General features: G+C 41.2%; 1 protein-coding gene across 1 annotated transcript in view; it reads right to left on the bottom strand.

Annotated features, from left to right (window-relative positions):
- Positions 1 to 363: 363 nt before the first annotated feature.
- The window catches only part of LOC123827225 (transmembrane 4 L6 family member 4), a 31,641-nt gene continuing 17,024 nt past the window's right edge, over positions 364 to 14,980 (bottom strand). The window contains exons 3-5 of the mRNA XM_045851665.1: positions 12,275 to 12,411; positions 4,056 to 4,245; positions 364 to 951 (exon numbers count right to left, since the gene is read on the bottom strand). Coding sequence (XP_045707621.1) covers positions 934 to 951; positions 4,056 to 4,245; positions 12,275 to 12,411 — 345 coding nt within the window. The 3' untranslated portion in view covers positions 364 to 933. The remainder of the gene's footprint in view (positions 952 to 4,055; positions 4,246 to 12,274; positions 12,412 to 14,980) is intronic.

Raw genomic sequence — 14,980 nt, 5'->3', positions numbered from 1 at the left:
TCAACATTTTCTGGGTGGTTGATTGCCTATTAATACTCTTTTACAGATGGGGAAATGGAGACTGAGAAAGTAACTTCCCAGGGTCCCTAGCTGGTATGTGGTGCAGCTGGGGTTTGAATGTAAACACTGTGGATTTAACTCCCTATTAGTGCCTGACTCATACAACCAAAGTTAATGTCATAATATAACACATAGAATTATACCTATTACATTAATCCAGAGCCATAGGCTGACAAGTAATTACCAAAATCAACCATAACAACATTGTTTTATGTTTGATGAAAGACAGCATTTGTAGAGAGGTAAAAAGTGGGTTTTATTCATTCCTTCTGCCCCTCTTTCACAAAACACACACCACCTTTATTATATTACCACTGAATCATGATTTTAATTTAATATATATAAGGAAATTCTTACTCAAAGGGTAGTCATAATCAATTCAAACATGTTAGAAAAAAATAAAAAATTATTTATGACACACCAGTCACTTTTTTCCCATAAATTTTGACAACAAAAACTGGTCTCAGTTTCTGACTTTTCATATTCTTCCTTCCTCTGAATTATAGAAAACTTTCAGAGACATAAACACCTGTTTATACAAAAAGCAGTGTGGTGGTACATGTGACATCCATTTTTCATTCTTAAAGAAAAAATTGTGAAAAACAAGCTTTTTACCTGCTCTTCAATCCTAAAAGGAAGCTAATTTAAAAGATTTACAAATCTAACTTAAGTGGACAACCTGTTTTCTTTTTTTGAAACTAACATAAAACTCAAAGTGGAGCTAAGCTGGTTGGAAAGGAGAAGGAATAACTGTGCCCTTCCTAAGCTTTGACAGTTTGGGCACAGATAGAAACTGACAACTACAAGGAGAAAAAGTTAAGTTTAAGGTGTCTTTCCATATGCCATTGAGTTAGAGAAGGTCATCGGAGTGGTTTAAACTGGTCCATCTCCCTAGAAAGTAGAAAAAATTAATTAATTATGACTTTTTTTTTTACATTTTCCTTCCCTCCTCCCTTCCCTTATTTGTCACTTCTGGAATGTTTTCTATACTATTTATTTTGACTTTTTTTCAGAGCTTTAATCTGTATCTTAACTGCATTTTGGTTATAGGAATTTAAGCTTCAATTTATTATGCATCATTTATTATTAAAAATAATTTCTGTAAGAGGCACAGAGAACTCAAGCGATGTCTCCAAAACCTCAGCAAAGCAGAGGAGCCAGGATTTGAACCCATGGAGGTTTAACCCAGAGATTGTGTTCTTTTCTGAAAGTTATGCTGCCTCACTGTTTTTCATGCTCTTAGTAAATAACAATCAGTACAAAGTACTGAGCCTTCTAACTGTTCAAATGAATGTATGTTAATCACCCCATGTTAGATACTCAGTCAGCAACCCTTAGAAAGTTGGTTTAACAATAACATTTTACAAAGAAACAGGCGAGGGCAACTGACTTGGCCAAGACTGCACAGCTGACATTCATCCTAGGTCATAGTTTGAATTTAAAGAACATTTTTGTCTATTACCTCATTCAAGGATTGTGTCATGCTGAGGAACTTCTCCATAAATGTTTTTCTGTCTGAATGAATGAATGCTGATCTACTCACTCTGTACAGAAGTTGGGCAAAAGTGGTTGGGGTAACTATGACTCTGAGAAGTTAGGAAGCTTGCTAGGGTAACTCAGCTATTAAAAAAACTGTTGAGAGCCCACATCTTTCCACAGTGTCCTCCTGGGAGAGGAATGCTGACCCGCTTTATAAGAGGCAAGCTGGCAACAAAAAAGGAATTCTCACCAGACTGAGTTTTTAAAAATGCAGGTCTAATATGCACTGAAATATGTAGTAGTGAAGTTTCTGGATATCTGCAAATTATTTTCCAATGGTTAAAAAAGAGAGGGTGAGCAGATATGAACAACTTATATATCTAGGTGAAAACTTACAGGTGTTCATTGTACTGTTCTTTTAAATTTTACACAGATTTGAAGTTTTCCAAATAAAAAGGGAAGGAAGGAAAGAAGGAAGGAAGGAAGGAAGGAAGGAAGGAAGGAAGGAAGGAAGGAAGGAAGGGAGGGAGGGAGGGAGGGATGCAGACACCAGCCCACATTGTCCAAGTCATTATGGATGAAATGAGACATTCACACAGACTACCAAGTCTGGTGGAGGAAAATGGACACATGGCTTTTCTCTGAAGGGGAGCAAAAGCCGTGGCCTCGACCATGACAGGCCTTTCTTTCTATCTCTGGGCACATTACATGATGGTCCTCATTTAGTATGCACAGTTTTGCTTTAGGTTACCTTTTACAGAAAACAAAGGAGCCAATGCCGCTAATCACATCACAGAAGAGGGATATGGGATATTGGCAAATGAAAAGGCAAAAGTGGTTGAACTGGTTACATTTATCCTTGGAAGGTTTAGCATGGATTTTAGGAAGTTACTTTGCAGTAACTGTCCTCAATTCAGGGTGAGGGAGTTTTAGCAAAAAGCAAGACTCAAAGCAGCCTAGGTACATTTCAGGCCTGATTCCCTATGGGAGAACCTATCCATGGGCGTGGGTCCTGGGCATCTCTGAGTGGGAGCTGGGCCCATGCCACGCAGAATGATCTCCTACAAGGAAGGAAGGAAGGAAAGAAGGAAGAGAATTCCAGCAGGGTTCATTCACCATTCACTGTCTTTTGACTATCAAATGATGTATTCATTAAAATAGTTCAAATATGGTACCTGAATATATGACACTCACTGAAAAGAATCAATGTACTAACATTTACAGGTATGTTTTTAAATTTATAGATAATCCTCAGATTTATTAAACTGTTTTATATTCAAAGAGCAGTTTTATTTCCAATAAACCTTGCAATGAAAATTTGCTACCTAACTAAAAAGTGTAACTGTCTTCTGTGAAAGAAAAACAAAGAAATAACATCAGTGTTTGAAATGAATTGCCTGATTTAGAAAGCAAGAATTCATTTAAGAGGAATCACAAGCTTCAAATGCTCAATATTCTTACTGAATCCTAAAAATAATTTGATGAATAATTGGTAGTTTTCTTTTCTCTCCAATTGTGTTTATTGACCAAAAAATTTAAATACAATGCAATAGAATTGAAAATGTATAGCAATAAAGCCAATACTCAGTAAAATTTATTTGGAAGACATGCATTTTTATGGTAGATTTTTGAACTTTTTGTTTATACTTTTTATATTTTATTTTATTTTTATTTACTATTTTTTGAGAAATAGAGAGGAGGAGGAGGAGAAGAAGAAGAAGAAGAAGAGGAGGAAGGAGAAGAAGAAGAAGGAGGAGGAAGAGGGGAGAAGGAGGGAGAGGAAGAATAAGGGGGGAGAAATACTGATTCATTGTTCCACTTACTTAAGCATTCATTAGTTGATTCGTGTATGTGCCCTGAGTGGAGATCAAAACTGCAACCTTGACATACCAGGACAATGCTTTAACCAACTGAGCTACTTGGCTAGGGATACTTTTTTATATTTTAAAATATATAATTGTTAAACCTTATTTGAATAATATAAAGTGGAAAGAAAGAAAAATGAAAGTCTTCTTACCCACAAACAACTATCATCTAATACTTTGGTTGGAGAAAAAAAAATACCCTGAAGTGTGTTTCATATATTGATAACTTTAACCCACCATGTAGCTCTAGTCAGGAAATAATGAGAACATTTCTGGCCAGACAATGATGTGTTACTGTTGGCAATATGTGCATATGACAAATGCTCACTCCTTGGGGATTTTCACGTAACATTTTGTAAATTTCTGTATGTATATGCAGTCCTTTGCCTCCAGGACTATGGTCAACTGGGTGAGAGACTAAAAATTTTGCTCAACTTCAACCTGGATTTGTTAATGTGCACAGAGAGAATTTCTGGGCTCCAGGAATACCATGTCACTGTTTCCCTGTATTGGCAGAGGGGGCTGCCTGGACTCTTCAGCCTGGCTCTGGTTTTCTGTAGCTGCCACTTCTGCACCATGTCATTCCACTAGCACTGCAGGCCAGCCTCGTCTCACCCATCCTGAAAAGTAAGGACCAAGACCTCAGCTTACCCCACAGCAGCCACAACACTGGCAGTCTCCACACAGGGTCCCCAGGAGGCCATTGACCACCTGGATGATGCAGAGAATCATCTGGATCACTGCTATGACCAGCAGGATGGAGAAGAGGGTCAAATTCCAGGGAATCACATTCTCAGGCTCCATGCACTTTTTCCATAAGGATTTGTCAGCGAGGTAATCCCTGTCAGGAGCATGGGGTGGAAAGGAGACATCTATAAAACATAGGCAATACCCTAGACTACAAAGTTACTATAATAATTTTTTTGGTAATACTTTCCATCCAAAAACATAAGCTCAATAAGAAAAAAAAAATCCCATAACAACACTTTTTAAAAAACAATACCTAATATTTTTATAGACTCTATACTATGTGTTAGACCCTGTTCCAAACATTTTACACATATTCACTCTTTTATGTCTTATAGAAACCTTATGGTTCTTGGCCCTGGCTGGGTAGCTCAGTTGATGAGAGTGTTGTCCCGATATGTCAAGGTTGTGGGTTTGATCCCCAGTCATGGCACATAGAAGAATCACCCAATGAATGCATAAATAAGTGGAACAACAAATCTCTCTCTCTCTTCAGTAAAAAGAAGAAGGAAGAAACCTTATGTATCTCTTCTGTTTCACAAATAAAGACATGGAGGCACAGAGAGGTTAAGTGTCTTGCCCCTAGGTCTCATAGCTACGTGTTACAGAGTGATTCTTGTGAGCTGATCAAGAGAATGGGTAAATTCAATACTTAATAGGGAGCTGGGAAAATGAAGACACAAATGTTACTGGGCTTCATCCCACCTATTGTCATTCGGGACCACGTGGACATTTGACAAAATTCTGTCACATCTACTGGTCATCTGAAGCCATGTAAAGTACAATTGTGTCATACAGTTAAAAGGAAGAGCTTGATTTTTTTAAAGATCTTATAGCTAAATTTTTAATTTGACTCAATTATATTTTGTTTACATGTGGGAATTCCACATACAAAAATATTTAATTAATAAAAATCACTAAATGATCTGCTGCCTTAATATGTATTTTACAAAACCTTTGAAATAGGAGCACTGCAATATATTTATGAATTCTGCGTATTAGGAGTCCACTGCATATAAAGGGCATCATGCTATGAAGGAGAAATGTGCACTATGCCGTCTTCAACAAAAAGCACAGGGAGTGGGTCAGTCTTTTGGCTCATTATTATTGCTTCTCACATTCTAGAGCCACAAATTGGTCACAACTGTTTCCTTATTCCTCTCTATCCTCTCAAGGCTTCAATGGGAACATCTGTCTGCAGATGGCTACTACATCAACACCCACCTATTGTTTTCAGATCTTTTTCATGACTCTGTTTCTGATAAACTCTTTAGTAATCAGTACACACTTATTTAAATATGCTCTGTGTTGACATTTGAAAAATCTTTACAGTGATGGAAGATGCCCTGTCTCTTAACAGAATCAAAGGAACAAAGAAACGAGCATTTGTTCCTGATTTAAAAATAAAAGACTGTTTATAGCATTGATTCACCTTTCCACAGGAGCACAGGTTCTAGCTGTGCACTAGCTGTGTGACTTACCTGTAAAATGGGAATGACATCCTCTATGAAATCAGAGAGTTACTGTGAGGATTAAATGAGTTCACACTAGGAAAGTGCTTAGGACAGTGCCTGGCATAGAGTAAGTGCTCAATAAATATTGGTCTTGTTATAATGTCACTTAATCTGAGCTGTCTGATCTAAAGGACAGAACCTGGTATTTTGGATTTCAATGGGCATGGGTTTGAGTGCAAGCACTCCTCTCACTAGCTGTGAATTCCTCATGCAAGTTACTCACCCTCCCCACCCCTTTCCCCAGGCGGTATTGGTTTCTTCATCTATGGAATAGGCTGAAAAGAACCTCTCAATGGTGAGAATTCACTGAGATGATACCACTTAAGAATTGCTGTGCAAGAACTCATTCCAGTAGTTGTTATTTTTTAAACACTCGTCTTTCTGTTCTGCATTTTCCCTTGCAGTCCTATCTAGCTATACAGTTTTTAAACGATGATGATAAGGAGTTACATAGAGAGACAATATTTTCCAGACACATTTAGTAAAGAAACGACCCTGAGATGAAGGGATTGGCAGTGCTTAGTTCTTTCCCTCTTCTGAAGGGTGTTCAGTGTTGGGATGACAGCACCCCCTGGTGGTGAGATTGGTAAATGCTGGGGCGGGGAGAGGAGGAACTTGGAAGCATAGATTGAGTTTAGAGCCTGCAGCAATCCCCAGTCCCACTCCTGCTGTTGCCTCACCCCTCGCAAGCCACCACGGATGGCCGTTCTAGGTCCTTCTTCTCTCCCCTAACTCCCAGATGCTGAGCCTCTCTGACATCCCAGCAATGACTGCTGTGCCCAACCTCCAAGCCCAAGTGAGAAGAGCTCTCATATTTCATGGACCTGGGGACTAATCCTGTTTCCTCATTCTGTGAAGCAAGGGGAGCTGGGGCACTTTACAGCCAGCTGACTGAGTCAGAGTTTTAAAGCATCCTGTTCTTGTACATGGCATTTCCACCTGAGCTGCCATGATCCATCAACATTGGAAGGGAGTGCCATGTGTTTCACTCAACTCACTTCCTGCAGCTGAAGGATCAGGGGAGCCTGACTGCTCAGCCTGGCCCCTCTGTCTGGCTTCTCCAGGTGCCACCTCCTGCTCCAGCACAGCTCCTGATGCTCCTCCTGCACTCCGCTGCCTTCGGTGCCCCTTCTGTGCTTCTCAGCACTCTGTGTCACCATCTGGCCATTTGGGCAGGAGCATGTCCCCTGTCTCTGTCCCCAGTTCCAGCACAGGCAGTTTCAGTAACTAACAGCAGTTTTCAGGGACCTCAACCTGCCCCTGTTCTGGGCTCTGGGGCAGCTGCTTTATATCACCTTCCCCAGCCTGACCAGGAGGTGCTGCCCCCCTTGGACGATGCCTGTCAGGGAATCGCCTTCAGGAAATAGGTACTGAGTGAATGAACATACACCATGTGGAGATAAAGAAGTTGAGGCTGGAAATGGAAGTGTCTGGATTCAGCCTTAGGTCTGTCTGAGTGGAAAGCCAATGCTCCTAACTATTTTACAAATCCCTCTATTTAAGTAATTATGTCTGCTTAGTATATTTAAAATATGATTTATTGATGAAATAATATAAATACATGTATAATAGTGTGCCAATCAAGTTTTATTTATACCATGATAAAGAGATTATTCTCTTTGGGTCTTCATGTAAGTGCTTGACAATATTCAAATTAAATCACAAATCATTATAGGAGCATAACATTTTAGAAAGCTCTAATGCATAATAAGAAATTCCATTTGTAGCAATGAGTTGTATTCATAAAAAATGGATAGTGATGTTGAAAGTGTAGCAAGCACTACATGGCAGTCGTTGTGCTGAGTGCTTTACGTACATCATATTGTTTCATTCTCGCCTGAAGCTGTGAAGTAGACCTTTCTGTTACCCCTCTTTATGGAGAAAGAGCTGAGACATAAATTCATGGCCCAAAGTCACATCATTGTTATGTGCTGAGGTATGACGGGAGCCTAAGTCTAGTCAGGCCTAGGGCAAAGGCAGTTCTTAACATCTGTATGTTTTCCCTGCTTCATGCAAGCTGGGAACAGGTGATGTAGTCCCATCTCACCTTTCTGATGAGGGTGTGTCTTTTGGCTCTAGGGCATGTGTTCATGAGCAGCTTATGAGGTGTCTTGCTCATAAGTAATCTTTGAAGTGCAAATGCAAATAGCATTACCTGAAAGTCCAGGATGATCATGTAATTGAATTCAGTTCTGTGATTTGGTGGGAGAATGCTCTCCTCACCACTTCCTCAGGGACCAAGGAGGGCTACAGTCTGACTAGGGAGTGCTGTGCTTGGCTATGTCCCTTGTCCTCCACCCACTGCTAAATTTCCTTGGCCTTTCCTCCAGTTTTCCCTCCCACAGCTGTCCCCATGCCCTGTGCAAGCTGTTTCCTTTTCAGCAGCTCAAGGTCAAGGTAAAGGTAGCCAATTGTCTTAGAAAGGAAGACCTTGGATGGGAGGAGATCTTACTTCAAAGGAAGCCCAGAGAGCATATTTCAAAGTATCTCAGTTTCTTTTTCTTCTTTAGGATGCCTTTTTAGTATTGTTCTCATGACAGGAGATGTTAACTGTCTTTGCTCCTTTAACATGATCACCAATATACACTTCTGAGAAATACAGTGTGAAATCCTGCCTTACTTAAGAGCCGTGGTTCCTGGGTCCCAAGCTGGAAATCTGAGTGCACCTTGATCACCTCCCCCTCACACCAAATCCTGATGATTCCATCTCAGAGTCTCTGAAATCTGAGCCCCAGTTCCACTGCCTTGCAGATGCTCATGATCTTATCTGGATTATTGGTCCAACGTCCAGTTACAGAGTCCTTCTGTTCATTGTCCATGTTGCTACCAGCATGATCATCCTGAAACTCCCAAGTGGTGTGTCCTGCCTGAAGTCCTCTGCTGTTCCCTGGTGTCCTGATGGTCCAGGCTGCCTCTCATTCACCCCCTTCAAGTGGTGCCTCCTTTTCTTCCGCTCCTTCACATTCACCCTGAAATTCCAGCCATTCTCTGAGCATGTCGGGCCTTTTCTTTGCTTCAGGGCTTGTTCTTCTCTCTGAAATGCATGCCCATTCCCTCCTGGAGGGCACACTTCTCATCTTCCGAAACCAGCCCATGTCACTGCCTTGAGGAAGTGTTTCTTGCACCCCTTCATTTCATCCCTTTCTGCATTGTGAAGCTCTGGCCTGTGTTGTCACCTGGTGCTCGCGGAGGTGGGGAGTATGTCTGTCTTCCTTCGTATGTTGGGACAAACTTCAGACCAAAGTAGGGTATTGCCAAGTGTTTTTATTTTGTCTGTTTATTAATTCTCCTTCTACTAATTACTAGTTAGGGAGCCCTCAGCAAATTAGCCTCTTGAACTTTATTTTTCTACTTCAGGGATAAGAATTCTTCTCAGATTCATATTTATTAGGAAGATCAATTAGATAATTCATGTAAAATACTTAGCCCTTAATCATTAACAGGAGGAGAAGGAGGAAGAGGAGGGAGAAGCAGCTGTCATTGCTGCTATTTGGTGATGAGGAAAGAGTGGCAACTGTTTTGAGTCCTTTTATTTGGGCTTGTACAGTAACTACTCTTTTCTACTTCTGAAGCAGCTGTGCATGCGTGTTAGGATTGCAGCTATGGTGCTGACTGCTGCGATGCTCATACACTGGGATCTGATGGATAAGAAAATTCCATGGTCTAGTAAAACAGACTGGAGCTTTGCTAGGTGGGAGCTATACAAAAAGCAGATAGTGCCAATCAGTGTGAATTGTGGTCAAGATAACACACTGTGCCTTGACTGGTTCAGGACCAGTCATCCTACAAAGCAAAAAGTCACTGGTTTGATTTCCTATCAGGGCACATGCCTAGGTTGCGGGTTTGGTCTCCGATTGGGGCACATGCAAGAGGCAACTGATATATGTTTCTCTTGCACATCGATGTTTCTCTCCCTCTGTTCTTCCTTCCCCTCTCTTTAAAAATAAATAAGTAAATAAGTAAATAAATAAATAACTTTTTTAAAAAGATAAAGCATTGTGACTTGGAGTCAGAAAACTTTGGTTCAAGCTCCAGTCATTATGAACTGGTATTCTTTTGGGTGAATTACTTGTCAACTCTACAGGCCTCAGCTGTTTCCTCTGAAGGACAGTTAAAATCTCACAAGCTTTTTTGAGAGTATCAAATAAAACCTTGTAGGTGAAAGCACTTTGCTAACTGAAATGCAAATGGACCTCTGCAGTCTGAGGCAAGGTTTGGAGCTGGCATTGGGAGATTCAGTCAAAAAGGAATGTGAGCTCTTGTCTCAGAAGATAGACCATAGGACATAGAAGACAGTGGAACACTGAGAAAGTATTTCAGGTGGCAAAGGACACAGTGAGAAGCAATCTGCCTGGACCCGCCCTCCTGAAAGCCTTCCTTTACCACTCGGGTCACGTCTCTCCTTGAGCAGAGAGTGGACTTGCACCTTATGTGAGATTAAATTCTAAAGTCAGGGCATGAAGACCATGAATAGTCAGAACCACTCTTACCCTATAAATCACCTGGAAAATATAGTATATATAGTTTGGTAATACAACCCTACATAGCAATTTTTGATCATATGATAATTTGAAGTCACTGTGCGGATGTTTAGGTATTTGAACATCCATCCCTCAGAGCCTTAACAAAGCCATACAGTGAACAGAGATAGTAGAGAATTCTGAAAAGTTCTTGCTTGCCTGAAAAATTTACTTCATTTAAAAAAATTATTAAAAGTCTCTAATCCAATACCTATTAATGGATGAATTGGTCGCCATGGGGAGTAGATAAAATAACACATATAGTAGTGTCTATCACAGAATAATGTGCAATACATAGTTGTGATGAGACTGAAAACTTGCTTTGCCAGAAAGACAAACACAAAGTACTTTGAAAGCTGGTTTCCTGCCCTTCCCCCAAGCTGGCATTTCCTGTGCTGGCCCACAGATTAGCTGTCACTCTCATGAGCTAGGCCATCGGTTCCATCGCATCACTGGCAGGTGCGGGTGTGCCGGGGACACGTGGCCTTGTGTCAGAGACAGGAGAATGTCATGCTGCCTTATGTGTGGCTCGGCATCTGTTGTGTTTCCTTTTTCCCTCCTTTGTTTTGGATACAGATTTACTCTAATTGATTTTAAGTTGACCAAGGATGATATTATTCATGTAACAGATAAATAAAAAATTATATATAATGCTGCATTGATGCCTATCACCGGTACCTTATCCTAAAGTTAAATGAAAGTACAAGGCTTCCCATGGCAGTGGGGCCCCAGCAGTTCTCTGTGAGATGAGAGGGCTCTTTGTAATAAATTTAGGTAGCCCTGACTGTGTTATGAAGATAGTGGAGGACTTGTATTCCTGATTAACTATAGAGAAGGATGGGGATGATATTTCATGTGAAACTCGTGAACACATCAAGTCCTCAGATCATAACAGAACCACTACCACCATATCCCCTGCCAGAATCCCACCCTCAGGTTCTTTAGCCTCTCACTATAAGTTAATAATATGGATTCCAGTTAATAAATTGATATCCAATAGCTTTTCTAGCAAAGATCTCATCTTCCACGTGCAGGAGGACCACCCGCCTTTCCTGACCCTCCACATCTGTCAGCGACCGTGCTGGGCAGAGGGGCTGCTGCGGTGAACAGAGCAGGAAGGCCCCGCCCTCGCAGAGGTTAGAGGCTACCCAGCAGCATCCGACAGACTGTGTGCATCCACGGAGCTGTCCTCTGTCTGTGATCTGCAGGACAGTCACTACCGGCCCCGTGTGGCCACTGAGGACTAGGAAGGTGACTAATGTGACTGAGGAGTTTTAGATTTTACTTCACTGAAATCAATTTAATGTAAATAGCTACATAAGGCTACTGGCGACTGCATTGGACAGTGCAATGGAGAGGCAGAGAATGTGTAACATGAAAGACTGAGCCTGGACATCCTGCCTCTGCCCACAACTAGTGGGCCAACTGGGAGCAAGTCAAATTTATTATGCCTGTCTTGGCAGGAAGTAAATTACCTTTTGGGGTTGTTATGGATATTAAATTATAAAATTTTTAAAAAAAGAAAACAAGAAAGTTATTTATAAACTACAAAGTACCTTGAAAATATGAAGTGATTTTAATGAGTTCTATTAACATAAAATCTCATGGAGAATCTCTAATGTTTCTGAAACCATTTGCTGTAAATTTGCACCTTAAAAAATGCTTTGCTATAGACTATAGCAAAGCATTGAAAGGTTTCACACCCTGTTAGTGAGTAGACATTCTTCTTTTCTATTATAAGATTTGCAGTGGAACCCAATACTCTATCAGTATTATTAGTTGTCTCATGTGTCAGCTAATAAGTTTTGGTTGTCATTGAGGACACCACAAATCTCCTTCCCTCAGGCCAGCTGAGGTGCCCTCTTTCATTATTGCTCCTGGTCTCTGTCAGAACAGCAGTTAGAGGTGAGATTAGGGGTGAGGTCTTGTTCAACTTAACTGCAGTCCACAACTCCAGCTCTGCCTGAAAGAGCAACATGGCTGAGACTTGTAAATTAAGGTGACAGTATATGTGCAGTCTCTCTCCTTAGGCCATTTATCTGACTGTGCCCCTTGTAATGGCAAGTGGGCATTGCAGCGTATACTTTACCCATTGTGGAAGGGATAGTCCCACGTGGCATTGCCCAGGTTACATTTAGGACCCTTGTTGATGGAGACAGCTGAGATGATAAATGAGTACCCAGCACCCAAGAATCCAATCACAGCAAATATTGTGGAGGTGAACATCTGAAAGAGGAGAGAAACAGTCAGGTTCTTAAGGTGGTCCATATGTTGGTCTCAACACACATAACCCGCCTGTTTTTCGGGCATGGCCATTGCAGACAGAAGGCAGTGTTCACAGGAAATGGGAACTCTGGAATCTCCTAGAATGAAATTTGGTGTCTCATGTCCCTTCTTTATCTCATGCCCATATCTTTTTCATTTATTGATTGATGACTAAAGCGCTACTTACAATTTGATGCCTCTGAACCAGGGTTTTCAATCTCGTTAAGTATAGAATCTCCTTTACAGGTAATATAGACTAGTCTATTATAGAATCAAAGAATTTTACAGTTGAAAGTAATCATAGAAGTTTTCTGTTCTATCATCTGATTGAGCCTAAGTTACTCTGTTGTCTTATATAGCAAGCAAGTTATGTTTATGAGAAAGGGCAGGAGTCTAGAAATTCTCCTCATTGGTTATAGTTAACATTCCTTGAGGTCAAAAAGATTGAGTTCAACCTCTCATCCATGTGATAGGAGCCTTAAAAATATCTGGACACTTTATATCTTAAATAAGGGTAGTTTATATTTTATATCTGTCTACTTCTTCTGCCCTCTGAAAATTTTCTCTTTGTTGGGTTAAACAAGTCCAACAATTTCAGTTCTTTTAAATATTTTTATATGACAGAGATTACTTAGTAAAAAAAAAGATTGTACTAACAGCTTTTTTAAATTACAAAATTAAATAATAAAGCAGAAAAATAAAATCCTGGAGCCTATCCAAGCAAGCTGTCTCTTACAGATGAAAAAAAATTACGCTCAAGGAAACTCATCCTGAACTTCCAGTCAAGATGGTGGCACAGGAAAACATGGCTCATCTCATCCCACAACCACATCAAAATTACAACTAAACTATAGAACAACCATCACTCAGAACCATCAGAAACTGAGTTGAATGGAAGTCTAACAACAATGGAATTAAAGAAACTATACCCATCAGGCCAATAAGAGGAAAGGAGATGCAAAACAGGCTGGTACCATACCCACGTGTGGATGGATAAAAATTCAGAAGGGATATCTCAGGAGTGAGGAGTCCCAGACCCAACCCAGGCCCCTCAGTCCAGGGCTGCAGTGCCAGGAAGATAAGTCCTCATAACTTCTAGCTGCAAAACCGGCAGGGGTTGAATCAGTGAAAGAACTTCTGGAGTCCTAGGCAGTGCCCCTTAAAGAACTCACAATGGACTTACTAGACTCACTCCCTCTGAGTTCCCGCACTGGGGTAGCAACATGAAAGTAACCAGTGGCATACAGGGAGGAGCTGAAGTGTATGACATCAAGGCAGAGCTGATGGACAGCCTTCTCCCAGACAGAAAGGTGGGAAGACACCATTATCCTTTTTTGGAGTGAGCCCCTCCTCCTGAGAGCCACAGAGCCAGCAGGTAGGCAGGCATCATATCTGAGACTCCATCAACCTGGCTAACACTGTTTGCCCAACGCTGGAGATCTCTGGAAGCTTTGTCCCACACAAATAAAGGGCCTACCCAAGCTGTTAACGGTGGCTTTTCTGGATGAATGAATGGCTGGTCTTGGCCCAGGCTTCACAAGTTCCTAATTCCTCCTAAACAAGCAACAGCTGGCCTCAGTGAGCCCCCAGTCCCTGTACCTCTTGCTAAGTGGCCCCAGACCTGGCACTAGCAGCAGTCAGCTTACATTGACAGCTTGGTTTTCCTTGAGAATCTCCAAAACCAGTGTAAGTAGCAGCCATCCCAGATTGCTTTTAGCTCATACGTGGTAGCTCTGGGCAGAAACAGGTGGGAGCTGAATTTGCATAGCTCTGCACACCCAGCAAACAGCTACAGACCATGTTGTAGTACCAACACCCTGCCCTGCACAGCTGATCCTCCACAGAGGGTGGGGTTTATTGGTCACAGACAGTCCTTGCAGCTGACTAGCCTAAGTAAATCCTTCCCATTGACCTGCCAACAGCAACCAAGGTGAACTACAAGAGGAGGGTGTACTCACAGCCCACACAAAGGGTGCACCTCAAGTATCCAGCTTGGCTGATAGGGGATGATGTGCCAGTGGACCCTACAGAATATGTGCTACATTAGGTCATGCTACCAAGACAAGGAATCATAGCAGCTCTACCTAATACATAGTAACAAACACAGGGAGGTGGCCAAAATAAATAGGCAAAGAAACTTGGCCCAATTGAAAGAACAGATCACAACTCTAGAAAAAGAAATAAACAAAATGGAGATAAGGAATCTGTCAGATGTAGACTTCAAAACACTGGTCATAAGGATGCTCAAGGAACTTAGTGAGTACCTCAACAGCATAAAAAAGAGCTAGTCAGAAACTAAGGTTACACTAATTGAAATAAAGAACAATTACAGGGAAACCACAGTAGATTAGATGAAGCTGAGAATCAAATCAATGATTTGGAACATAAAAAACCACAAACAACCAATCAGAACACTGAGAAGAAAACAGAATAAAGAGAATGAGGATGGTATAAGCAGCCTCTGGGACAACTTCAAGTGGTCCAACATTCGCATCATAAGTGTGTCAGAAGAGAAAGAACAAGAAATTGA

Source organism: Phyllostomus hastatus, unplaced genomic scaffold (assembly GCF_019186645.2).
Source record: "Phyllostomus hastatus isolate PE091 unplaced genomic scaffold, TTU_PhHast_1.1 phas_contig_86, whole genome shotgun sequence".
Classification (NCBI taxonomy): Eukaryota; Metazoa; Chordata; class Mammalia; order Chiroptera; family Phyllostomidae; genus Phyllostomus; species Phyllostomus hastatus.
The sequence above is the reverse complement of the archived record's forward strand: the minus strand, read 5'-3'. Positions and strand labels throughout refer to the sequence as shown.